This window comes from Mercenaria mercenaria, chromosome 14 (assembly GCF_021730395.1).
Source record: "Mercenaria mercenaria strain notata chromosome 14, MADL_Memer_1, whole genome shotgun sequence".
In the NCBI taxonomy this organism is placed as follows: Eukaryota; Metazoa; Mollusca; class Bivalvia; order Venerida; family Veneridae; genus Mercenaria; species Mercenaria mercenaria.
In genome coordinates this window covers 4,648,575-4,660,931 of record NC_069374.1, presented here as the reverse complement: position 1 = coordinate 4,660,931, position 12,357 = coordinate 4,648,575, and the positions used below count along the sequence as shown (strand labels likewise).

The 12,357-nt window shown below is 34.4% G+C and overlaps 1 protein-coding gene across 1 annotated transcript; it reads left to right on the top strand.

Annotated features, from left to right (window-relative positions):
- Positions 1-2,859: 2,859 nt before the first annotated feature.
- LOC123527961 (uncharacterized) lies at positions 2,860-6,639 on the top strand. Its single transcript, XM_045307704.2, has one exon. It carries the CDS (start codon positions 3,022-3,024, stop codon positions 3,772-3,774), a length of 753 nt encoding a protein of 250 aa, XP_045163639.2. The 5' UTR covers positions 2,860-3,021; the 3' UTR covers positions 3,775-6,639.
- Positions 6,640-12,357: the final 5,718 nt, after the last annotated feature.

Here is a 12,357-nt window from a genome sequence, read left to right as displayed (position 1 = left end):
TGTACCATTTCAGGCGTGCATTCACAATCCTCTCCATGGTCTTACCAACACAGCTGGTAGGCTGATTGGGCGATAGCTTGCAGCCTTCTTTGGATCCTTCCCTTTCTTGTGGATGGGGATCATGACTGCCTCTTTCCATATCTGTGGAAGCAGCCCTTGTGTCCAGCTGTAGTTGTAAATTTCCAGGAGTTTGCAAATTGCTGAAGTGCCTAGATGGGTCAGCATTTCATTTGTGACTCCATCTTGTGTAGAAGACTTTTTTGTCTTCAACACCCTAAAAGCTGTCTGTAGCTCATGCAGTTTAAGACTCGCTTCATGCATTCTGGTGTCACTTGGCTTGTTTAGCTTGTCTGCCTTTCGTTTTTTTTCTCTTTGGGCTTCCCTTTACCGTTCCCTGTTGAAGGGGAAGTTAGAAACATCTTTGTAGTTAGAGGCAAAAGTGTTTGCCGCTTGTTTACCCGTCAACAGTTCACCATTCCCTTCCAAAGTTACTGAGCCTCTTCCTGTCTCTTCGTCGTTCAGCTGTCTCGTTAGTTTCCACAGCTTTTGGCCATCTCGCTCTAGGTTGAGCAAGGCTGTTTTGATTCTCCAGCTCTTCCTCTGTGCTTCCCGTTTGTGTCTGAGGAATTTGGCCTTGGCTCGCTGTAGAGAGAGGTTACTTTCTTGTGAGGGATTTTTTTTCTGTATTCTCCTTGGCTTCTGATAACTTTGCCTGTACATTCTCCAACTCATCACTTCAGTAGGGCTTATAGTCCTTTCTTGCTTCCCTTGGAATGGCGCTGTAAGCAGCCTTTAGTATACTGGCGTTGAAGTCTTTGACAACCCGGTTAATGTCTCTATATACCTTCCGTTCTGATGTCTTAACAGAGCTCATCACTCAGACTTTGGTAAAAGGTCCATCCGGCCTTCTTGTATTTCCATCTGGGGATGTTAGGTGGAGTAGGGGCTATACGGTCCATAGTAAGATGGACTGGGCGATGGTCGCTACCTCCTAGTTGTTCATCGACTTCACGCTTGACATGTCCATGTATGTCATCAGTACGTAAAGCAAGATCAGGGGTTGATGTTGTTCGCCAGCTTCTGGAGTAAACAGTTGAGGGATCATCTGGCTTGCTGATAAGGTTTAGCTTTTTATCATCTTGCCAGGTCTCCACTTTCTCTCCACGTTTATCCAGGTGTTGTTTAGACAATCGCAGTTTTACATAGGAATTTTACACTGTCAAAATATTATGACACGTTTTCGGAGTTATTTTTATTTCTGGCAAGGTAACGATGCCGAATGCGCCCTTTATATGCTGAATTAAGCGGTCAGGGAAAAACGAACCCAACGATAACAACAAGGAAGATAGGAAAAGAATGTGAAGAAAAGTCCCCGTATGTGAACATTTCACTGTGATTGGTGCAAACCTTGTTTTACTAATTTATAGAAAGGACATGGGCAGTGTTGCATTTTTCATTACTGCCCATGAACAGACTCAATCAATCAAGTCTGCAATTTTCACTGTTTGCCTTGTTCTCGATGCTTCCGAGGGATCTAATTTCCAGATTTTACTTACTAATTTATAGAAAAGATTTGAGATTTGAAAAAAAAAAGATACGTACTGACTAAAATATGAGTTTTCTTTGTAATCTTAAAAATCTGTGACAGAATCATTGTCATACGACGCCATCGTAAAAAAAAAACCTAAGGCTGTGTCTTTCAAGCTGAAACAGGGTTAAACAAGTAAATGTCCAACGTAAAATATCCGTCTGTTCATTTTCATGCAAGAACGGAAAGGCAAAATGGTCAAAAAATGTGCGATTGAAATACTTTCCAATTATCTTGCACTAGTTCTCTCTCAGACGAAACATTTGTAAAGTCATGTAATCGTATTTATTATCTTATTTTTAAGATATTTTCAAAAAGGAAGAAGTATACGCTAAAGAATATTTGTCGGTAAATTTTAGGGACAATCAATAAAATGATCTTTAATAAGAAAATATTTAGATTAAATTATTATACATGTATATCAGATGCTTCAATTATTGCTATGGACCTACTTTGCAAATACTTGGCTCTGTGGCTGTGTATGTGGGGCTCTGTGCTTCCGAGAATTCTACCCTTACTTTTTATCTTTTTTTAGTATATCTGAATTCATAGACTTGAAATTAATGTGAAATCTTGTAAGTTACTTCAAACAATTAAAATGTTTCATCTGCAGAAAAGTTCATCCGGATGTAGTTGCACATGTCTTTCAAATAACGTGATATACAATTCAAACCATTTTAACAGTATGTTTCTGGCAAAGTTTAAATATATTTGGCATATTGCCACAAACAACTGTTCATGTTATCATTTCATCGCTGGCCTATTGCTGAGGACCCGCTTCGAGTGCGTGTGGTCATCGGTTCGCACTCTGGTCGCATCATATTCTACACAGTGCAGTAGTTCACGTGCTGCGTGCCTGCGTGCCAAGATTTTCGCTTAGCATTTATGAGGAACGTGACTTTTTTCATGCCCTCGTGGGTATGGAAACATCAAGCAGAAGTTGAAGAAAAATGACAAAGAACAACTCACTATGCTGAACTAAAACACGATAAATGACTCATAATGTGTGCTATGAAAGTCCACAGCATGTGATATTTCCTTTATATATCGGAGGTTTTGAGATGTGTATATTTCAATGTACGGTTGAAAATATAAAAAGCTTGTTAGACGACTTTTGTTACGAAATATGCGAATCAAACAGTAGTTTTGCTTTAGCCATGACATACCAGATTTCGGACAACTATTGTTACAGTAAGTTTTACATTGTCAGCACATAAACATAATAATTATTTATCGTAAGGTTTAGAGATGCAAAAGTTAGATTAAACGAATTGCGTCTTACAAACCTTTTGTTTCAAACAATGTTGATCATGCAATGTGGTATATATTTATGCACACATTTTAGAATCGTCAAAACCATAACTGAAGCTTTCATTTTGTGGAGTTAAATCAGAACTGGTATTACAATTAAAATACGAATTTGAACAGACATAATGACAATCTTAAAACATTTAAGACTCATTGTATTCTCGGCGTTATTCGTTGAGATTAACAGCAGCTCTGTGTTAAAAAGCAATGGAACGTCTGGAAAAGAACTGAATCCGCAAACTTTGATTGCATTTGGGAGAGAAACTAACGATTCCCTGGTTACAATGATAGGAAAAGTGATAGAAAATTATCACATGTGTACTGCATGGTCTCAATGGACAGAATGTGGCGCGACCAGAGCTGATTTCTTCTCAGCAAGGACGAGAAGAAGACATTGCGTGAAAGACAAATCAAGAAATGGAAGACGTACGGAAATTGAGACTGGCGTTTGTGAAGGTGGCCTTCTAAACGTATGTCCAAGAAGTTACAACATGACGGTCAATGGATTCTGCATTAAACTATATACCACAGAGAAGACTCACAACGAGGCCGAAAACGTGTGCAAGAATGATGGTGGCTTTCTTATCAACATTGACTCAGATCCGAAATATTTCGACGTTAAAGCTATCTTGATTAGTAATGACATGAAAGGACACGTACATATCGATGGCCGTCGGAAAAATGCTTCCTCTCAATGGGAATATTCGTACGGATCGAGAAGCGGTTATTTCCACTGGTACAGCGGCTACCCTACGACACGTGCTGATCATCTATGCCTAGAGTTATCTGGGTATCAGACAGTAGCTAATCAACGGTTCCTTACGTTTAATGGGGCATGCAGTGCCGCGTACTCATTTCTATGTGAAGTTCAAGTTTGAATGGCAACGTTATCTATAAAGAGGAAACACTTCTTTTCATTTTCTTAATTGTAAACTTGCGAAGCATGCAGTATCTCAAAACATATTAACAAATATTTCTTTTTATTGCTATAAAGATTCAGGATAAATTGCAGCAAATACACATTTACCGTTTGGACATTGTATACCTACTTGATATGTCAATCTGATGGATGTTTTACTGGCTTTGCGTAGTACATAAAGAGTCAAATAATTACTTTTATTACATAGCACACTTTATGAATTTTGATCAAATTTTAAAGGGTTACAAGAAAGGAAGTTTCATGCTTACTGAACATGTACCTGTTACATTGAAATTGTTTCCCTGTATATTAACATTCAACAACTATATCGCAGCTCAAAATGTGTGCATACTTATTGCTATGTAGGGTGTAGGCAGTCCTCTTTGAATGGAACTGCGAAGAAAATATTCAATTTTACAATATGTCAAGAGACGAGAGAAGTATATTACATGTTTCATCTTAAGTGATATTGTGTTGCAAATGACAGTGCTATATAATTATTACTTTTCTATCGCGAAGTTAAGTTTAGTAATCAAACGTAACAGCTTGATCAGTGAGAAAGTTCTGACTTTTGCGAAACAATTGTCCCTTCGTTATAACAAAAATACCATTCAATCACCATTTTTTGTTCTATTACATATATGTTTAGGTTAAATTATTTGTTTCTTTAATGTTAATCGAATTACGATATATGAAAATAAAAATGCGCTAAAATAATAAGTTGTTACGTTGACTTAATACAACGGTTTTTTTTATATATATTTATATTTAGTCTGTAGGTGTCGAATCGACGACGTTTTAAATTATTTTGTTTCTAATTATGATTAAAACAATTATTTAATTCTTTTCATATCGTACGATGTAATCCTTTACATGGGTTATATGAATTCTTATTAACTGGTAATTAATATGTTGCTAATGTATTTGTTTGTTTAAACATCATTTCGATTTGTAAATAAATACAAAACATAAACGTTTGGATAGAAAAAATCGTAAAGGAATTTTGCGAAGGGCCATCAATAGCAAAGAAATACTGTATAAAAACAGAGCGATTTGTTTCCCTTATTGTATTGTTTTATATATATCTTTAATCAGATCTACTTTCTTTGTAATCTAATACATTTATAAACAGCACAATTTGAATTAATTTATTTATTATTCTGTTTTGTAAATCATGATTAATGTTAATAAATAGTCTGCTTATTCTGTTTATTTCACATATTTGTAACGAAAAAAAAAACTGAAATCTGAAAAACTGTGTATAGAAACAAAAAGAAAATTAAAAACCATACATTTTGAAGCGGAATTTAGATTTAATCCGTAATGTCGCTGCACGTACAGCAGGTGTAATAGCAGTAATTCAATAAAAACTAAACTTCCGCCCTGATGTAGTCGAAAACATCCCCTGATAAAGATATTCAATTGTTCCATGTTTAGCGCAATCACATGCAAGCAATGGACCAAGAAGACATTATTTCACTATATAGTATAATCTACCTTTCATGTTTATTTTCGTTTATTTTCTAGTTGTTGACTTGAACTTTCTTATTTTTTGACAAAATTATCTCCGTGACTACAGTTGACTTCCAGGTCACTGCATGATATTCACATCCCATTTTCCTTTGTTTTGAAAATATATGGACGTTTTGTGGAAAATAGGTCTACGATTGAGTGAATATTTAGAAAGTAAATCAGAATAGGTCGGAAGTGATTGAATTTTATATGAAAAAAGGAACAATTAGTTTTATTGGGGTATAATCTACAAGAGGCAAACCATATCATTCTATCGAATTGATTGCAGACAGAACAGAATGTTAAAATTCGACATCTAAGCAAGTAAAACGTTTGGGCGCAAAATAGAGAATCACATCTTGAATATCTTGACTTTGGACAATACTTTTACAAAGGAAGTGATAATGTCTCTAAATGTCGTGCAAATAAAATTCCGTGAAATATAAAATAACTTACCAACTTTCTGAATAGTATTGAGATACTGCCCTTTCATTCATGATTGTATTAAATGTAATTTGATTTTTTATTTTTTTCTTTGGCGAATATGAGCTGTGAATATTAAAACACAATGTGTGTTGTCCGTTGTCGGTAGATTGCTGTCTTATTTAATAGATTAAAAATCTGATAATGGCCAAATAGTGCATTTTGGGTGGGAAATATGTATTTTACCGACAGAGTATCTTCTTGCAAAATAATACAATATCACCTAGTCTACTGGTCAGTGAATAGCCATTCTCAAAGAAAATATAGTACCGAAAGTAATGGTTAGTTAGAACATTTTTGGTTGTTTTATGATAGGTTTAAGATTTTTTTTTCATCCTGGATAGATGACATCAAACGTTTAAATGTTAGGAAACAAACCCCTATAAATCAAAACATTAAATGAGGACCGATGAGTGAGTTAGCTCTCGTTCGGCGCTCATATTGCCTGCTTTTTATCATCTGTTTAATATATATAATGGTTTTATTTAATATTTTTTATTATTATAATAGCTACTCTGAATACAAAGCCGTCATCAAAGTATTGGCAGCGACTTTCAGCAAAAGGGTATCCGATTAAAGTCTGGAATGATGCATTTTGGCGAGAACATGCATTTTTACCAATAAAGTGTTGTTTTTATTTTCATGATACATTAAAAAAAAAAACGATTACCATTATCTAGGTAACCCAGTAAGAAAAAAAGAAAGTGTCCAAAAAATGATTGATACCATGTTCCGAGCGATCAACATTGATGTGTTTATGCAAAAGCAAGAATAGTCTCATATTAAGGATTAATTTTGGTGAAAGTAAGTTATATTTAACTCTAGGTGATGTAATAATGCATTTCTACCCCGCGACATTGATTAATCGCTCAACAATCATTCCAGTTTCAAAACACGTGTCTTATTTTTCACTCAGAATATCCGTTTCTGCTATATTTACTGATAATATTCTATAGGCATGACAAGCATTGAATAAAAACACAAACTCTGACATTTCATTCCCTTCAAACATTTGCTATTTGCACAGCGCATACTCTGACCTCAAACTCCAGAATTATTTCGTTCTATGTTTAACATTAAGTCTTAATCCTACCTATGTTCAAACCTTATCATTTCCCTGAAGTCTATCTTTGAATGGCCCCCTCACTCACCAGACTTAAATCCATTTGATTTCTTTTTATGGGGATGTCTAAAAGAAAGTGTCTCCCAAGCCAGACACATTTCTGGATTTGAAAGATTCTATTCGCGTGAAATGCTCAATGTCAGTTGTGAAATTGCGAAAACACCATCAGGAACGTTCGACGTCGTTTACAGCTTGATTTGCAAAATCGAGGGGGACATTTTTAACACCTGTTGTACCTGAAGAAAGTGACACATGAAAATGATATTTATGTGTAAAAAAACTTACATGTGTATGCTAATGTAATAATTATGTATTACAATATAGATTATTGTAAAAACTGACAAAGTTATTAAAGTTATTTTTGTTATCATGTATTGGGAATCACCCTGTATAACTGGAATATTTTAATACTGTCATCATTCATTCCAATATAGAGTCTTTCACTTTGCTCACGCAGAGTGATACACATTGGTTATCATCTCGAGTGATTAACCTGTTATCTTGATCGCACGACACATCATTCCATTTAACGCCGTGTTATCTCGATTGGACAGCATTTTTACTCGAGCGCTTGAGAATTTCTCCCAAGCGCACGATATGTTATTAACTTTTTAGAGGGAATTTGTGTAGCGTGAGATGAAGTAACTGGAACACTTCACACTTTTCAGTAAATTGGGGAAATATGGGTTACGTCCCCTAAATAAGATCATCTGTCTGTCTGATCTCTGTCCGTCCGGCCGGCCGGCTATCAAATAACTCCTCTCTCGAGTAGAGTGTAATAAATATGGGACTAAGGAATACTTCTTAGTTATGTTGAGAAAAAGAATACGAAAGGACTGATTGGTCCAACATAACCCTAAAGTGAAAATGTAAATAGGACAGAATAATATTACAAAATATAGCATGGTTAATATGATTTAAAAAGAATTAGCATTAGAAGATAAGAACATTGCTGTTTGGTCTAGTACTGGATGATTGCCACAGCCGCCATGTGAATATCAAGATCAGGACTGGTAACTATAAGGCCAGGCAATTAATTCCACAATACAACTGAGTGTTGTTTAGGTCATCAGAGATGACTTGTACTTGTCTGAAATAAGTGGATGCGTCTGTCAAGAAAATCTAGATGATACCTGAATGTAACTTGGAAAGTTGATGGCAACAAAATGATGGTAGATTTTATGAAACATAACCAGACGGGAATCTAATCTTCTATGTTCAAGAAAGCGCTTACCGAGACTTTCTTGCATTTCTGTAACATTGGAGGTAAGTGAGATATTACCTATCCAGGTGTACGACGTTGAACCATTTCTATTTTTTTTGTTTTTGCCTAAATGTATGGGTGTCATATGGTAGAAGCATATTCCAGCTGCGGATGGACAAGCGTTTTATATTCTAAGGTTTTGACATTTTTGTTGGTTGTTGTGATATTTCGTTCTATGACGCTAATAACATTGTTTGCATGTAAATATATTCTGGTTATGTGTACATGTATATTCAAGTTTAGATATGTGGTTAAGTCAAAACAGATCTGGAAACTGATCATAGGATGGAGCTCATTATTTTGTATGCATAAATTGGGAGCATAAAGTAAGTATTCGCTTTTGATCACGTTTTTCCGCAGTGCCTGCCACTTGGAAGGTTTTAACTCGACGTCCCACTTATTTTCCCATTTTTCTAGCTTGAAGAATTTTGATCTCATTGGAAGAATTGATGGTCAGATCAATTATCTATCTCAACAGTTGTATTCAAGTTTCACGTGGTGGCCGTCGGACTCAGTCTTGTTATTTTCAAATATTTTAGGATTATGAAGGCCATTCAATGTATCTGTATAAATGCGCCCAAACGTTTTACTTGCTTAGATGTCGAATTTTAACATTCTGTTCTGTCTGCAATCAATTCGATAGAATGATATGGTTTGCCTCTTGTAGATTATACACCAATAAAACTAATTGTTCCTTGTTTCATATAAAATTCAATCACTTCAGACCTATTCTGATTTACTTTCTAAATATTCACTCAATCGTAGACCTATTTTCCACAAAACGTCCATATATTTTCAAAACAAAGGAAAATGGGATGTGAATATCATGCAGTGACCTGGAAGTCAACTGTAGTCAGGGAAATAATTTTGTCCAAAAATAAAAAAAAAAGCTACTTTCGTGTTCAAGTCAACAACTAGAAAATAAACGAATATAAACCGTACGTCGCACGCTATTTTACACATAGGCGATTTCGAGATACATGTTGATGTGTATGCAGCTATTTAAATTATGAGTAACTGACGTCCGTGTATGTTTTTACTACAGTGATTAAAAAATTTTAATTACAATTTTCCCCGTTTAATTTTTAGAGAATTTATAATCGTAAAATACATAAAAAATCGAATTATCATCAACAAAAATGACGAAAAATGTAACGTTACGCGTAACAAGATGTTAGTACGGCAGTCGGTTTTTTTACGATAAATCTGTCAATTTTAAAGATATCTGGACAAAATAACCAGCAGACGACATTGAATTTTGCCGCGCATCATTCAATGCGTTTATTTCACGTCATTTCCGTATTTATTTGCTTAAACAAAACCTTGACGGCTTTTCCTACAAGCGTTACGCTCGTCATCCTGGTGCGAATTTATTCAATTATACCGTAATAATTTATCGGAAAAAATACCAAAACTTATACTTTCATAAAATGCATACATTAACAAGTATGTACATGTTTAAATCAATAATCATTAACAAGTATTAAACGACTACGGTATATTTTAAAAAATTACATACTAAAAATGTTACGTCAAAAAGTCCATTTCAAAAGTGAGTTTCCCCATTTTATGCGAGTTATTATTGAAAGTTGGCATTGATCTTTATAGATGGCTAAAAGTGCATTGTATGAACTTTCTAAAGATATCTGACTTATCTTGTTAGTATAAAACTTTCATGAACCATCATTATGTGAAAAAATTACATCGTTTACAGTAAAGCTGCAAATATTAGATTGCATAACGTTACGTCGTATAATTTCACTTTGCTGTACATAAAAACGCAACGTTTTTGATAATTTTGTTAGCTCGATTTCCATTAAATAACTTTAAAGTATTTGGTTCATTTTACAAATTTGTGACGCATATTATAGATATTTATTATCTGTCTTCTATATTGTCAGTATCTTCGAAATAATTTATTCTGAACATTGTACCTAGAAGTAAACTTAAAGTATGAACGTCTAATCTATGATATATGGTGGCATATTTCTGCATACGATAACCAGATGTTTCGCGAAAATGTACCGACATTTCACGAAAAACAGAAATATTTTCGCGAAAACATAAAAGCTTTTCACAAAAAGAACTGCAAATATTAAATGGAAAAAGATTGCGTTAGTGCCCACTACTGCATAGGGAAACCAGATAAGTTTCGCGAAAATGGACTAAACGTTCATGAAAAACGGTAAAGTTTTCGTGAAAATAAAATGTTTTCGCGAAAATATTTTATTTTCGCGAAAACTTTACCGTTTTTCATGAAAATTTGGTCCATTTTCGCAAAACTTATCTGGTTTTCTTATGCAGAAATGGGCACTAACACAACTTCATCCACTTAATATTTGCAGTTCCTTTCGAAAAAAAACTTTTATGTTTTCGCGAAAAGCTTATATGTTTTTGCGAAATTGTTTATGTTTTCCTTGAAAACTCGATACATTTTCGCGAAACTTATCTGGTTATCATATGCAGAAATATGCCACCATAATGATAATTTGAACAAATCACTTTTACATTTAAATCTAAGGTCCAGTCCCCCGCCCCCCCCCCCCCCCCCCCCCCAAAAAAAAAAAAAAAAAATGTTCTGTAAGAAATTGTACTGGACCTATAAAGAAAGAGAAAATTGCATGGCAAGCGTCATTTTATTTGATGTGCCACGAAAATGGAAGTATTTTTAAATTACTTTCTCAACGAATTTATATTACATATTCATACAGACCTACCATCTATGAACTAATCAAATGTTCCGTTTCCCGTTTACCAGTGTTACAGGTCTATATGAATGCATTACATTCGAGGAATTGTAATACCGTGATAAAATTAAGGCGATCAGTTAGCCTACGAAGTTTAAATGAATAAAAGTAATACTTTTATCTACACTTAGTTAGGACAATTTTGCAGTTTTGCTCGGAGTCGAATTAACATGATTTTATCATATCATAAACGCATATACATGTATGTATCATAATTATACAGCTTTCAAAAGTAGAACAGTCACTCTTGGATACTTTTCTAATATAATAAATCAAAGAGGGGGAAATATACTTTTATGTTCTAATGAGCACACAAAAAGAATAAAAATCATTAGGCACAGTCATGGTGTCTTAATTGATAATTTCAAATGAAAAGAAGTCTGCTTCGTCCGCAGTCCCTCACTCACATAGTCACACAATAACTGCTCCCTCGCGTAGGTCGTTTTGCTGGGGTTGTTTTTTTTTTTTTTTTTTTTTTTTCTTTTTTTTTTTGATGTTATACAGCAGTAATTCCGGGTCAAAAATACGCTTCCGCAGTGTAGCGCAGTCGTAAAGATCTCTAATACATGGAGTTTTTTGTTGTTGTTTTTTTTTTCATTTTAGCGCATTTGCGAGTAATCCCGGGAACAAAAAAAGAGGATACCTTTCATTATTGTTTTTTTTTTCTTTTTAATTTTTTATTACCCCAAAAATGAAAGTACGGTGTTTATTCTGCGGATCGCTTTCTGAAATGCGGCAATATGAGGGTACTTATCTTCAGTTGACTTGTATTCCACTGCAAACTTATCAACACCCTTTTTTCTTTTTCGCTTTCTTAAAGCATATTCATAAATGTCTTTTTGGATATAGGTCTTTAACGGAGTGAAAAACTAGAAACTGTATCAAAAAGGACCTGAAGCAGCTAAATTGTATATTAAATTTCTTTCATAAGCATATAACCTAGATTAATGTATGTTTTGACATACTTATCTTTATATATCATTCCATTGTTGTATATTTCGTTTGCTAATGTAAAATTCGAAAAAGTTCGTACACAGCTTAGTGTCCGAATTTTAACTATAGCCGTCCAATTTTTAGTGTTTCGTTTTTTTTCGCTCTATTTTTCCCGAATAAATGTGCAAATTGTGTATTATTTACTGCGGTAATAATAATAGATATAAATGAATATACGTAACAAATAATGAAACGCAACATTCAATCGACCATTCAATCCATCCGCGTGTCTTTTGGCAGTCGAATAGCCGATAAGTATGCACGAATTCATGACCAGTTGGTAATTATTTACTTGATCATTCATTTAGTCAGCCTGAAAGATTTGTTCCTTCAGCATGTCTGTTTATCTGTCTGTCTTACTAGAGATTATGTCGGTCAGTGTCTGTACGTAGTAGATATTCAAATGTTATGAATTTTGTC